This window comes from Phocoena sinus, chromosome 18 (genome assembly GCF_008692025.1).
Source record: "Phocoena sinus isolate mPhoSin1 chromosome 18, mPhoSin1.pri, whole genome shotgun sequence".
Classification (NCBI taxonomy): Eukaryota; Metazoa; Chordata; class Mammalia; order Artiodactyla; family Phocoenidae; genus Phocoena; species Phocoena sinus.
Window position 1 is genome coordinate 77,456,082 of NC_045780.1, and position 15,301 is coordinate 77,471,382.

Sequence of the window (15,301 nt, forward strand, 5' to 3'; positions counted from 1 at the left end):
TTCAGATCTTGTGCAAACACTATCACCATCGTCTCCAGAACTTTTTCATCTTTCAGAGCTGAAACGCTGTCCCGATAAAACTCTAACTGCCCTTTCCCCTCCCCCAGCCCCTAGTCGCCGGTATTGTACTTTCTTCTCTATGAATGTGACTCCTCTAGGGACCTCATGTTGGTGGAATCAGACAGGATTTGTCCCTGTGTGGCTCATTTCACTCAGTGTAATGTCCTCAGGGTTCATCCGTGTTGTAGCCTGTGTCAGAATTGCCCTCCATTTTTTTTTTTTTTTTTTTTTTTTTTTGGTACACAGGCCTCTCACCGCTGCGGCCTCTCCCGTTGCGGAGCACAGGCTCTGGACGCGCAGGCTCCGTGGCGGTGGCTCACGGGCCCAGCCGCTCCGCGGCATGTGGGATCCTCCCGGACCGGGGCACGAACCCGTGTCCCCTACATCGGCAGGCGGACTCTCAACCACTGCACCACCAGGGAAGCCCTCCCTCCTTTTTAAAGTGAATAATGGTCCATTGTGTGGATAGACCACATTGTGTTTATCCATCATCCGTCAGTGGATACTATGCTTCCACCTTTTGGCAATTGTGGAAAATGCTGCAGTGAACATGGGTGTAGAGATATCTGTTCAAGTCTTTGCTGTCGATTCTTTTGAGCGTTATCCCAGAAGCGGAATTGCTGGGTCACAAGGTAATTCTCTGTTTAATTTTTTGTGGAACCACCATGCTCTTTTCCACAATGACCACACCACTTACATTCCCGCCAACAGAGCACAAGGGTTCCAATTTCTCCACATCCTGGCCAACATGTAATTTTGTCTTTTCTTTTTTTAAAATAATAGCCATCCTGATGGATACGGACGTACATTTTATATATTTCAGAAACCTTTTCTTTTCTTCTCTGTGTGTGTGTGTGTGTATGTGTGTGTGTGTGTGTGTGTGTGTGTGTGTGTGTGTGTGTGAACAGAAGGAGAGATTCTCTAATCACTTAGACATTCAGGGACCACTTTGATAGCTGGATGCCAGTTCCATTTCCATACCTATTGTATGCATTATACTGAGATAGAGAGAAAATCTTAGAAATTTGATTGGCACTTTCTTTTATACTGAAAGGACTTTTTTTTAAAAGCCAAGTAAGTTTCTTCTTTCATCCCAACCCAATATTAGCATTTCACAATAACATCACTGTAGTAATTTAGGATCATTTTTTCCTCTCATTTAATGTTTTTCCCCTTGAACTCTATGGTTTCTTTGTTAGCCAGGAATCGCTCTGTGGTTCTCGTGGCAGAAGGCAGTGGTTTACATGTAATGTTCTCTGAAGATTATAGCTGTTTAAGAATGAAGAGTGTAGCTTCAAAAGCAACATGGTTGAAAATGCTCATGCATGGTTATGAATTGTGGAAACTGAACGTGTGTTGTTTCTACAGGGCCAGCCAGGGCCAGTGGGCCCACAGGGATACACCGGGCCCCCCGGCTTACAAGGGTTCCCAGGACTGCAAGGCCGCAAAGGTGACAAGGGTGACAGGGGGGCTCCCGGGATCACAGGACCGAAGGGAGACGTGGTACGTACAGTAACTGTCGGTATTTCTCTCGCTGTTTGAAGGGTGGAGGCGTCTTGGCCATCATTAAGTCTGTTTGCCTTCTTTACAGGGAGCCAGAGGCGTTTCTGGATTTCCTGGTGCCGACGGAATTCCCGTAAGTTTTTCATAAGATTAGAATTTTAAAACACTGTACACGTGCAAAACAATACGTTTATGACTTACGGACACATGTCTCACTAGTCCCCCTTTCTTGTTTATAACAAAAAACTTATGGGGCTACATGTGCGTATTTTTTTCTCGTGGAATCCAGTCAAATATTGGACAGATTGTTTGCTTTGTAAACGTCCTTCTGGACTTGGCTTCAGAATTGAGGCTACTTTGCTAAAACTGGACACTGTTTTGTAGTAAAAAGCTGCAGTGTTGCACAGACGTGCTATAAAAAGCCAGTCTGAACATTTTGTTTGAACTCCAGAACCACCTGAATATAAAGTAGTCCAGCCAAGAGCGGGGCTGTCCTGAAGCTTGTGTAGCTTCTCAAGTTCTTGGTAGTTACCGCACATAAATGAGAAGACGAAAGGCATGCTTTGTCCATGAGAAAGTCTCAAAACGCAATCAAATGTGTTTTTCTAACCTAGTTTACTTTACTTCTTGTGGCATAAGAAAATAAACAAAGCAGCCTGACTCACAGCCTTCACGGGACCCAGGAGCAGATTTCCCAGGGCCGGCTTCCTGCGGATCCCAGCCTCCGGGATAAATGTGTTTATCGCACTTTCAGACCTGCCCCATCCCTCTAACCGCTGAAGTTGAAGGACAACTGCCACTGGAACTTCACACACACGCAGATGTCTGCGCCCTTACCCTACACACATGTTGCCTATCACCGTGCCTGTACACTTATGTGTGCGCGCGCTCACACACACACACACACACACACACACACACACACACACACACACACAGAGGGGGAGAATCCTCAACCCCCCAGGCTACACAAGTGGCGCTGCTCCATCGCAGGAGAAAAGGGAAAGGGCGTGAGCGGACAGCAGTCACAGGGGATTCATGCTTTTCCTTCAGATCTTTAGCTCCACCTTCAAGGAGGCTTTTGCAGCAGAAGGCAGAGCTAAGGAAAGGAAGCCACACTTGCCAAAACGTGAGACCTACATGGCTGGTGATCCTCAGTGAGGCCTCGAACAGACACATCAGTGACAACACACAGCTATGAGCAAATCAGGAAATAACTCTCACATGAGTCAGAATCTTGAGAAATTGGCAGAGTTGAAGAATCCGCAGATTTCAAGGGTTAAACAAATAACAAAAGTATTTCCCTACCAACTGCCTCGAAGGAAATCGCCCATTTTTAACCTACTTTTTTGGACTCTTTGGATCATTCCTCAGTGTGGTCTCTTCTGGAAGTAGAGGTCCGCGCTTTAGATGGAGCGACGTTATGGGAAAAGAGTGTAACTGATCTGTATCTTGTTTGCATTCGTTTTTCCACTTCCTACTCATTTAATATCAGAAGCAAATATTTCGCAAATTAGGGAGGAAATAGTCATCATACGGAAGGGTGATCATGGTGTACAGATGACGGGTCATTTTCTACAGAATGTCAGCGCTGCTAAAAACAGTCTCTTTAACTGCCGAAGTCTGATAGATGCTCCACAGTAAGTGAATGTAAATGCCACTTTCAGTATATAAGCACCTAATGGGCACAGAGTTAAAAGGACCTGACAGTTTTGGCTGTTTAGAAGTCGAATATAGAAAGTGATGTGCGGTAAATCTAAGAATTGTATCCTACAGAAATGGACCTAATTAGATGTTGGACACAAGAGGGACATATAGCTCAACAGAATTGAAATTTTTCTTTGAAGGACAATTTCAAACTAAGACCAGGTTGGCATGCAATTTCAAATGACGTCGATCGATTCTAAGCGAGTCAGAAAGACCAATAGCAGACGGGTAATTCGGGAGGAGAGTAAGGGACTCAGTGGCACGTTTTAATGAAAGCATCACGGAATCCTAACAGTCATGAGAACACCTGCAGAGCTTGATTTCTGAATTTGAAGGTCAGCTTCTAGAGACCCCTAAAAAAGAGGCCTTTACGTCGAAGACCAAAATGCTGCTGGCTCTCCAATACCAGAGAGATTGTGTCTCATGATTTACAGGGACAATCAGGGTTTCTCTGACCCACCAGAGGGTTGACTGAAAAGCCTACTGGATCTCTTATCTGATGGCACCAGTGAAAGCAATGGCTCTGAACATCGGAAGCAAAAAAATGTGCAAACAAAAGAAAAATTCTGTTTCTCTTATTGTATTTCTTAATATCATTCAGGGTACAGGCACTCTGTGTAGGGCTTGTTCATTTCCTTTGAAACCTTCCAGATTTCTCAAGGTAAACCTAAAAGACAGCCCACTGGCCTCAAAAATCACTCTGGAATATATATTTGGTCTGTTATGAAGAAAACCAAAATTGTAAAGAAATTGTACAGTAAGAAATCGTATATCTAAACATCTATCGTGTAAAGAAACAGCAAAACAGGCTCTGGTCTCGTAGTCCATAAACTGTAGATTATTAACCTGACCCCTCCATGTCTCCAGAACCAGATTCACGTGGTTGAGACGCCCAGAGACCTAGCCTGACCCCGAGTTACACGAAAGACACATGTGATCGCATTGCCTTCCTTCCCCCACCCGGCATCCCAGAACACCTGACTTGCTTTCTATTCGTGTTTAAAATCTAAAAAGTCCTGTTCCTGAAGACGACAATAAGTCAATTGACTTATTGAAGAAAGTCAGTAAGGAAATCAGCTCTTCTACCTGCCGCTAAGTCACTGATGAGATCCCTCTGCAGGTGTGACTCTCGCCCGTTTAGGACGTGGGTCTGTACAGCTCCATCTAGAATTCGGTTGGGCACAGCTGACCCTTGCTATCCCCAAGCAGCATCTGCTTCTAGAGTGTTTTCTAGAATTTTTCAACCTACCCTTTCCTGTTCCTGCTAAAACAGCCCTCCCTGTCGCCCAAGGAAGCAAAGCAGCAGAAACCCCAAGACAGTTGACATCTTACCAAAGCCCGTGGGAAACGGAACTGTGTCGTGCAGGCCCTCTGCCGCTGAGAAGGACACCTGTGTGACCTTGACGACTTAGTTTTTCACTCATTCATTGGTTCATTTTGAGTTGTCTTGGCGCTTGGATTCATGCCAGGGACATCTCTTCTGAGAAGATTTTAAGCTGTTTCATCACAGTTACATGAAAACTAGACCCCTGCGGGCTGAAGACTCACTCGCTTCTCTGTTTCCAGGGACATCCTGGCCAGGGCGGGCCCAGAGGACCGCCTGGCTACGACGGCTGCAACGGGACAGTGGGTGACGCAGGCTACCCGGGACCCAGCGGCCCTGGCGGCTTCCTCGGCCCCCGTGTGAGTATGGGAACCGCTTGGGCTATTCCACGGGTCGGCTCTGGAATCTGTGTGGTGGAAATGCGTGAAAGGTCTCGCTTTCAGGAGGCCCTGCAGGGGATGCCTTTGAGAAGTTGTCTTACCAAAGCTCTCTGAAGAGGCTGAGCTGCCTTCTGCTCTCAGGACAGTGATGGGAGGCGGGAGCACGTGCCAGGCCTGCCTTTACACCCCGGGAAGCCGTGGCTCCCCACTCTTGCTTAGCCGTCAGGGTAAAGCACACCTCCCCTGCTGAGGTTGGCTTGAGGATACCTAGGCGTGCTGTTCCTGCATTCAGATAACTCCATGTTCTGATTCATTCCTTTTTTTTTTGCGGTACACGGGCCTCTCACTGTTGGGGCCTCTCCCGTTGCGGAGCACAGGCTCCAGACGCGCAGGCTCAGCGGCCATGGCTCACGGGCCCAGCCGCTCCGCGGCATGTGGGATCTTCCTGGACCGGGGCACGAACCCGTGTCCCCTGCATCGGCAGGTGGACTCTCAACCACTGCGCCACCAGGGAAGCCCCCGATTCATTCTTTAAGCGTTAGGTAGAAAGTAATGGGTTTGGCTTATGTGGTTCACTCCTGCAGCCTCCTGTTTCTTCATTTCCTCCCATGCTCCGATTCAAATAACAGTGAATAATAGTGGAATCGTGGAACTAAAATTTTAAAAAGCTTAAATCTTGACAAAATTCTCTATTAGTCATCATCTTTATTAGATTCTAACATCCTTTGTGACGTGACAGAACAATGATGTTCTCCGGGATATACAAGATAGACTTTACTTTTCGTAATGGAAGAACTTCCATATAATGATCTATTCCGTGGCTTCATTTAATTTCTAGGGTCTTTGCAAAGAATCTTGAAATATTTTTCGGCATTCTATTGCTACCTTTTTACCACCAGTATATTGCAAATTCAGGATTAAACTAACATTTTTTGGCAAAACTTTTTATTTAAAAACAACATTTTTAGGTAAGGGCAGGGCAGCCATAACACCCTTTGTTGCGTTTCGCCGAGGCTGCTGGATTTCTGGTCCCGCTCACACCGCCGCCTTCCACCTCCTCCACTGGCTGCTGGTTTTTCATGTGATTCAACTTTTCCATAAGCTACATTGCATTCTATTCTATTCTAATATCATAGCTTTCATTACCAATAAACAGCCGTCACTTTGAAATATTGATTTTATATGTAGGTGTTAAAACACATGTATATGTGTATGTACGTACTCACACATCGTGTATATTTGACACAATTCCATCTTTAAAGGATGACCCAGTATCTCTCCCAGAAATGGTGCTTCAGTGTGAATGTGTTGATATTTTAGTACATAAATGCCAAAGAAGACACAGAATAGTATTTTTACAAAGAAAAGGAACAGGGTGGTAGAGGAAAGGATTTGTTTACTGAAACTTCACGTGGGTTTCTGAAAATAATTTAAATCCTATAGAGTATTTCCATTTTAACTGTAAGAAAGATGCTATTGGGTAAAAATGAAAGTAAAACTCTCACCCTTGCGGTTAAGGTAGAGATTGGTGTTCAGAATAACTGGAATGGGCCGTGAGAAGAGCTAGACATTGCCTATAAAAGGCAACATGTAGGGGCTTCCCAGGTGGCGCAGTGGTTGAGAGTCCGCCTGCCGATGCAGGGGACGTGGGTCCGTGCCCCGGTCCGGGAGGATCCCACGTGCCGCGGAGCGGCGTATCGCCAAAAAAATAAAAAAGGCAACACGTAATCATCCAAATAACAGTTGTTGCACTGAATGCTGACGGACTGTTTTCTTCGTTTTTCTTCCTATGATATATGTGCTAATTTAGGGGCCCCAAGGACCCAAAGGGCAGAAAGGCGAGCCCTACGCTCTGTCTAGCGAGGACCGCGACAAATACAGGGTAAGTCGGTAGAGGTGGGACGTCAGCAAGCACCACAGCTTAAACTCGCGATTAACAAAGTTAATTTCCAAGTGAGCTCTGGAGTGGAGGGATGCAGAGAGGGATGGAATAGCCCAGAATCACAACTGATTTGAAATTCTCTGACTGCCCCCCAGGCTGTTTTCAATCTTACACTAACCGTGGGCACACTCGTCCCACATTCACAGCACCCCAGATATCTGGGTGATCAACATCGCCAAGTCCTGAGACGGCAGATACACTTTATATACTTATTTTCAACATTGCAGTAAAATGTCACTAAACCTACAGATGCCTAAAAGCTAAAATGCTTAAAACTATTTCTTCTCACTTAGGGGGAAGCTGGAGTGCCCGGACTGGTCGGTTTCCAGGTAAGCGTTCTTTTTATTAGAGAAGAGACGAAGCGGAAGTTGAAGAACTCCGGACTCCGTGCCCCAGTCGGCCTCTGCTAACAGCCTTCTCTGGTTGCCTGTCCTTAGGGGCCTCCCGGCCGCCCTGGGCCTGTGGGACAGATGGGTCCGGTTGGAGCTCCAGGAAGAGCAGTAAGTACCAGGCTCGTGTGCTCGCCCTTGAGGTTGTCAAGCGTCCTCTAGAGATGCAGCTCCTTCAGCTGCAGACGCTGGTGAAAGCCTCACCACACAGCCTGACGCTTGTGGTCGCCAAGACCAGACAGGTCGTCCTTTGTACGCGTTGCTGACATCAAGGTTGAAGAATGAGAACTCAGAATGTGTGGTCATCAGATCACTGCCAACTAGGTCAAATTTTGACCTGGCGCTGGCTGGGCGCCTTTGCAGTCATGCACGAGCTCTCCCAGCACCACACCTGACCAGCTGACAAGGGCCTATCATCCCTGGCAAAGCAGACCAGAATCCAATAGGTCGATAAGGAAGAAATGGGCTCTGCTGGACATGGCCATTGGAAGCAGGGCCATCACACCTGGCATGGCCATTAGAGCAGGTGTGCCGCACCTGGCATCGCCATTAGAAACAGGGGTGCCACAACTGGCATGACCATTAGAGCAGGTGCGCTGCACCTGGGCAGAGCCATCATAATAGGTGAGACATTGGACACCAATTAACAAGTGGCCCCTGCACCCCACCTGAGTGGTGGTCTACAGGTGTTCCCTCCTCCTGCAAATCAAATAATAGAGTGAAGTGCGACAGGACAAATCCCTGGGTGAAGGAGGGCCTGCTTCGAGGAGGGGAGGGGAGGGAGAAGGAGAGTCCCAGGGCCTGGCCGCCTCAGGCCCTTCCCGCTGCACAAAGGACCAGAAGATGAACTGGTTCCTGCAAGGTGTCTGACTCTCTCCTTCCCCTCACTTTTTGTTAATAAACAAACAGGCCTTAAATTACTCAAAGAGAGCTTTTGACTGCAGGGGAGAGAGCCCTTCTCAGAGGAAACCACTGCTCAAGATCGAGGCAGCTGCGGTGTCAGCTTCTTGACACACACTGAGAAACAGTGGACACACGTGTGTCTGGGAAGATGCGGTCACACCAACAGTCGGGGGTGGGAGCGCTCATTCATTCCCTTCTAATTGTCGATAAGAAGATGATAATAATAATTGATCATGTTTCTACAAAGCACAGTTCCCTGGTGCCATGACGGTCATTTTTCCAAGCAGCCCTGTGGCTGTGAGAGATTTGGCCGAAGGGGATGAGATGAGGCTTACGTGACAAGATGCTCTTTGCTCTCCGGCACACCCAGCTGTCGGCTTACAGCACGTGTGCCACAGGGTTTGGGGGTGTCGTGCTTTACGCACACAGTTCAGGGATGTGGAGGAGCAGATTGTACCCGCTGGGTCCCTAGCCGAGGTGACAGCCTCAGGGTCTTTGTATGAACCATTAAGATCTCCCACAGCCCCCTGCCCTGTCCACTTATTTGTACTACAACACAAATTGCTCTTCTAAAGCATTTTTAAAACTTGTATCCCAAGTGTGGTATTGACGCTGAACGCTTTGCAGAAAGACATATGGTGATGTTGGCAGGCGGATTCTCAACCCTGCAGGGTGGCCTGGATGTCAATTAATTCTGTCTGTGCACATTTGCTGGCCCACCAGCAGAAAGTGCAGGACGGTGCCCTGTGGGGGACCGCAGAGGTAGCCGGGAGAAGCCGTCTCTGGAGTGACAGGGCCTGAGACCTTGCAAAGGGATCAGAGCAAACATGAGTAGGACAGGGGTCAAGTCAAAAGCCTGAACTCAGAAAAGCAAACCAGAAACAGCTGCGTGTGGACAGCCAGCAAATCCTGAGAACTGGGCCTGACCCCCGCCCTCTCCCCTCCAGCCCTGCCTCCCCGCCGAGACAAATGTGTTAGAAACCTCTCTACATACTACCCGGTATTCTAAATATACAGAGAGTGGCTTTCCAGCAGATGTTATCTGGGTCCTGGGATAAAGAAAACAGTTTCCAAATTTCTTTGTATTTGTGCAGGGACCCCCTGGACCCCCTGGACCAAAAGGACAGCCAGTAAGTTGGTGGGGGGCGGGATGGTGAGGGAAAGGGGAGGGGGGCCTTACGTGTTTGTGTGTGTCCTTCTTGACCATGGAACTGCTTGGTTGATAGCTGTACTGTTTATCTCATGATGCGGACCGTTTTGTAGGGTTTTGAGACAATGTTATAAACTCCAGGGATAAATCCAGTGATGCACCTGGATGGTCACATGAAGTCATTAAGTGGATGTATTGAATGGCTTGTTGCTTGCAACTCACATGGCATTCCTGTGGCTACATGCAAGTCCAACTGGTGGTGAATGTTTGATTAGAAACGTAGACTAGAACAAATCAGGGACAGCTCGTGCTTATCCGTGTGTGTTCATTTACAAGAAGGGACGAGATGCCACCAAAGTTGTGTAGGGAGCTGATGGCGCTCTTCTTACCTGGATACAGGTAGGTTGTACCACAGTGTGATGTCCGCTTCTAGGGTTGTGTTTGGTGAGTTTCAAGCCAGGCTCAGGCCCGATACTATCCTGTTTTCATCAGAGAAAGATGAGTCAGCTGGCTGGAGCACAGCAAAGTAGGTGGCTTGTTGGAAACTGGTGACAGAATTAGGGTTTAGCGTGACCTCGGAAAGGTAGATAAATGTCTAAGACAAACAGTAGGAGGTTGGCGAGGGGAGTATTTGGTCGAAACTCGACGTGAGTCAGAAATACTGGGCTACCGTTATGAACTTTTCAGAACCATTCTGTGGCCTGCATGTGGCCAAGGACATCTCCCAGCCTGCCCATTCCCAGGCCTGCCCCACGGAAACCCCATCTCTATGACCGCCTGGGGACCTTGGCTGTCCCCACCTCACCCCCAGCTCCCATCACCTCTGACACAGCTTCCAGCTGCGGCTGGAGCTCATTAGGGCTGCTGTCCCCACCACTGGGCTCCCCACTGTCCGGCAGCCTGGAGCAAGCTGGGAACGGCCCAGCGCCAAGAGAAGCGGATGTAGGACGCGGCGGCTGAGCCCCAAGGTCGCCTCAGATCCCCACTTGGCTGCAGCACAAACAGCCCTCACCCTCCGCCCGGTCACTTCCTGGTGACTTGGACTCCGGCTTGTGAGGCAGCGGGGACCTCGGGGTCCCAAGCAAATCGTGTTCTCATCTAGCCTGGCTGCGTTTCTGTGCTTTGATTTCAGCTCCCAGCCAGGTGGGAAAGAAGCAAAGGAAAAGCAAAGATTAATTAAAGGCTTTGTTTTTATTTGCAGAAACTCTCTGGGCATCGGAGGGGGGTGGACAGTGTGGTGTAGAGACAGATCAGATAGCCCCCCCCCCGCCCAACAGGATCCTCTGTCTCAATGGGTAGGGGCCCTGAGAAGGAAGCAGAGCTGCTGGGAATCAGAGAACAGAGGACTGACTTACGGCATCGTGTCCGGTCAGCCCTCCCACGCACGGCAGCTCCATGAATCTGTCAAATACTTACTAGGTCGCCAGCCTAGCTTTGCTTCTTAAGCAAAAAGGAAGATGAAAAGTTTGGCTAAACCCCAAGAACGCCATCCCCTAAGATCATTCAAAGGGTAGGAAATCTTTCTGTGAAATTAGGATTATTTAACCAAAATGAGAAAGTCTGAGGCAGAGGACGGTATGAATCGTCATCTTCAGATGTGGGATCCAAGGCGGGAAATGGCTGCTCTCTGAGTCCAGAGGGGCCAGAACCCAAGGAAACGCTCTGCGACCCTAACCTGTAGAACCGGTCTACACGGGATTAAGAGTCGGGAGGACCTGGGATCAGACCTGAGCTCTACCATTTGTTCGCTGTGAGGCTTTGGTCCAAGGGTATGACACCTTCCCCATCTGTGATGCCCAAGCTCATCGTGTGGTGTAGAGGATTAAAGGAGAGAGAAGCAGTTAGCAGGGACCCTGGACTGTCAAAGCCCAGGACCACAAGTAGGGAATCAATAATAGGCAACTTCCCGGTCTGCAGGGTTTGAACAATAAAATATATTTCAAAAAGCAGATGGCAAAGTGTTCCCAAGGGTGACAGAATAACTGTTCTTACTCCACTATTTTTCAGGTTTTGCTTAAAGTACAAAATACAAGTCTCTTAGAAGCACGGCTGTATTAAAACACTATCATTTTTATGAACCGCGGAGTTTTTGTCACTTAAGGTTTAATCTTAGTGAATGCTCAGAACCCACTGTCTGTAACTGGTACCACTTTCTGTAACTGCTACAGCATCCCGATTTGCTCCTGTTCACTTTATGTGATATCTGGAATGGACCCAGATGTTTATTACACAGTTTATATGTGGAAATAGCAAAAGAAAAGACGTTAATCCTTTTGTATCAATTAGTTCCTGGGGGCTGAAGCCAGAATATTACGCAAGGATAGTTATCCAGTAATGTTGCAGACACATAGATAATAGATTTCTTTTTCTTAAAAAAAAAAGTAATTTTATTTCACCGTGATTATTGACTTTAAACTTACAGAAGCCATTTATCTTTCAGGGCAACAGAGGACTTGGTTTTTACGGAGAAAAAGGAGAAAAGGTAAAGGAAACTTAATAGATTGAATTAGGAAATATTGACAGATCATTTTAATGTCTTCGTTTTATGCTCTTATCTTGAGGTGCTCTGCAAACAGACCGTTTGCAAAGGAAACAATCACTGTAAAGTGTCAGGTTACGAAACAGGCGCCAGTGGTGGTTATGGATCAGTAAGACTGTAGAAGGCCCGGACCTCTGACGCACACGTAACTTCAGCCGTCTTCAGCAGCTAGAAAGTAAAGGCATTTCCCTGTGGTGTCCTCTGACATGGGGCATCCAGAGGAGATTGAGGAAGACAGAGCAGCAGACAACGTGGAGCCAGCTCAGAGGCCAGGGGGCGCGGCCGGCTCAGGCTGGGGGACGTGGCCGGCTCAGGGACCAGGGAGCGTGGCCGGCTCTGGCTGGGCTCAAAGGCAGGAAAGAGGCCACGTGGACTCTTGCAGTTCCCCCACGGTGCCAAGGTTCAAAGGCGTCGTGGCCTTTGAGAGGAGCCCCTGAGATCAAGTGTGTGAGAAGCTCAGCTGGGCACCCACAGCCACAAGCAAAGCCTCGCAGAACGCAACCCACTGCATTCACTGCAGAACCTGAGTGCCCACCGCCAAGCGGATTTGTTCCCTTGGTCTCACTTTTCACGCATTTTCACTTTTCTTCCCATTTTGCTTTTTGACTGAACAGCAGACTCAGTGCAATCCCGTACTGCTCAGGTGTGACAAGGAAAGACTTCCTTCTTTGTGTGAATTCCATAGGAAAAAACACAAGAGAAAAACATTGGAAGATCCAAATTCATAAAAATTGAAAGTCTTGTACGATGGAATATAAGAAAATAGTAAGATAACGAAGAAAGAAGAAAAGTCTGGGAAGAAATCATCGGGCGGAAAGGAGAATAGTCACATTAGATAGAATGAGAATGAAGTTAATGTCTGTAATCCACAAATATTAATAAAATAGTAATAATAGCATCAAGGCCCCCATAGGTAAAGGGGATCCGAACAGTTTTAGGTATTTTTTAGCTGTAATATTAGCAGACATTCAGAATATACCGTGAAGTGCCACTTTGGACGGCTAATAACATCATCTCAGTTTGCTCCTGTTCATGTTATGTGATATCTAAGCTCAAATCTGTATTATATAGTTTATATGTGAAAATAGCAAAAGAAAAGGCAGTAACTTCCTTTTTGTGTTAATTCCTGGAGGTGAAATCAGCATATTACACAAGGATAGTGGTCCAGTAATGTTACAGATCGAAGGTTTCACCGCCTGTGCATCACATACAAAAGCGTTTCTTGATAATGATAAAAAAGCTAATTAAAGCAGTCCTGAGATATTACGTTTATTAAAGATGCTGCTCTTTATTATATAAAAACCCCCTTAACTGGTGAAGTAGTGGTGAAACTGGACTGGTCTTTCATTTCTTAGGCATTTCTTATGTCTTGGTACCAATCTTAGAAAGCAGTAGCATAACACATAGCAAGAACCACCAAGATATTTAGCCTCCAGACCTAGTAATTTCCTTGTATAGAAATTCATCGTAAGCAGATAATTCCACAGAAGCAAATGCAGCCCCAAATTGTGACCAGCTTGTATGCATAAATTCTAAGTGCTTCATTTTTCTTTCTTTCTTTCTTTCTTTATTTTTGGGTGTGTTGGGTCTTCGTTGCTGTCCACGGGCTTTCTCTAGTCTCAGCGAGCGGGCGCTACTCTTTGTTGCGGTGCGTGGGTTTCTCATTGCGGTGACTTCTCTTGTTGCAGTGCACAGTCTCTAGGCACGCGGGCTTCAGTAGTTGTGGCTCGCGGGCTCTAGAGCACAGGCTCAGTAGTTGTGGCGCACGGGCTTAGTTGCTCCGCGGCGTGTGGGATCTTCCCGGACCAGGGCTCGAACCCGTGTCCCCTGCATCGGCAGGTGGATTCTTAACCACTGTGCCACCAGGGAAGTCCCCTCTAAGTGATTCTTCATGCAAGTAGCAATCAAATAATTTTACCTTACGATTATTTTATTCTATATATGATTTTTATCTTATGATTATAACACTATAAAATCGGTGTACGTGTGGTAAGTAATATGCAAAGATAAAAACAGCAGTTTGCGGTGGGATTGTGCTTTTATTCAACCTTGGTCGTGAATTTTCAATGTAAAGACAGCTGCTTTGCTAAACCATTCACAGGGCGACATGGGACAGCAGGGACCCGGTGGGATTCCACCAGACAACAGTTACGTCGAGAGGCCCAAAAGTGACGTGATCCTCCCAGAGCTGTATAAGGTAAAGGGACTTCAGCAAAATGGATGTATTCCCAGTTGAACGAAAAACAGGAGGAGAAGAAAAGGTAACTTTCTTTGCTCTCATTCAAACAGTCGCATTCAAAGTGGAAAAGCCCTCACCGCCAAATTGGCAAACTATGTATGAAAGCACTGATCACAGTCACACGAGTGTATCAGGACATCACTGTAAATAATTATGATGAATTTGAAACAACACGAGAATCCATTTAAAAATCTCAGGTCTGTCCTAAGTCTCTAGTATAGACATAGTTAGTGGTCAGAGCGCAACTCAATGCCAGGATATGGAGCTATCTGAACAAATGTTGTATTCGGCAAAATAAAACCTACTTTTAGGTAGGTTTTGCCGACGTGGAGCATCATCGTGGGCTTTTTGGATCAAAGTCAGTTTTCTGACTCATAATTTCTGTTAAGGTTTTGTTTGATTAAAAGCATACTCTTGGAGTCTAAATAAAAATGAACACCCTTCTCTACCACTCACTCACTCAGACAGACCACTTGCCCTTCCTAAGCCTTCAGGTCCCCTTGTTCCTGATAAAGACCGAAGCACTGACCTGGTAGAATCCTGACCTCATAGGGCTGCAGAGCGGAGACCCGGGGGAGACGCACCAGAACAGGTCACGGGAACCAAAGGAAAGATCCCAAATGTGGAACATGATTCCTGTCTCTCAAGTATCTGTCAAGGTGGGGCGTGGGTGCTGAGTCACGGATAGGAGAGCGCAGGCTGGACCCCGGCCACGGTTGAAATCAGCCTGGGCAGCTGCGGCCGTTATGAGCGACGTGACCGGTGACGAAAGTGGCCTGGAGGTGGCTGATGTGTGGCCAGACGGGGTGGTTATGTACCAGTTGAGTTCAGAGCAGGACGTCCCTGGACAACCAGGCAGGAGGGGGGCCTCCACAGAGCCATCAGGGTGGATCCAGGAGGGACTTTGGCTCCTGGGGGTGACCTGACCATCAGCAAGGTAGAGCCTCTGTCCAGTTTCAGGACAGGAGCCCAGGATGGAGTGAGGCCAGAGCAGATCTGATCCATGCTGAGATGCTCAAAGCATCTGAATCAGATTTCCTTCATTTTCCACAGCCAAGAGGGGGTAGGTTCTGGGGCTGGGCCCAGCCAGCCTGCAGGGGGCAGTCTTGACCTGCAGGAATCCTGGGTGCTGGCCTAGGACTGATGGGGGAAGGGACCCAACTGG

At 47.5% G+C, this 15,301-nt stretch overlaps 1 protein-coding gene across 2 annotated transcripts in view; it reads left to right on the forward strand.

The window, feature by feature from the left end:
• The window catches only part of COL4A2 (collagen type IV alpha 2 chain), a 177,131-nt gene that overhangs the window by 113,145 nt on the left and 48,685 nt on the right, over positions 1-15,301 (forward strand). For both annotated transcript variants that reach the window (XM_032611468.1, XM_032611470.1), the window contains exons 5-13: positions 1,429-1,563; positions 1,652-1,696; positions 4,837-4,953; positions 6,785-6,856; positions 7,210-7,245; positions 7,354-7,416; positions 9,303-9,338; positions 11,799-11,840; positions 13,999-14,094. In XM_032611468.1, the coding sequence (XP_032467359.1) occupies positions 1,429-1,563; positions 1,652-1,696; positions 4,837-4,953; positions 6,785-6,856; positions 7,210-7,245; positions 7,354-7,416; positions 9,303-9,338; positions 11,799-11,840; positions 13,999-14,094 (642 nt within the window). The remainder of the gene's footprint in view (positions 1-1,428; positions 1,564-1,651; positions 1,697-4,836; positions 4,954-6,784; positions 6,857-7,209; positions 7,246-7,353; positions 7,417-9,302; positions 9,339-11,798; positions 11,841-13,998; positions 14,095-15,301) is intronic.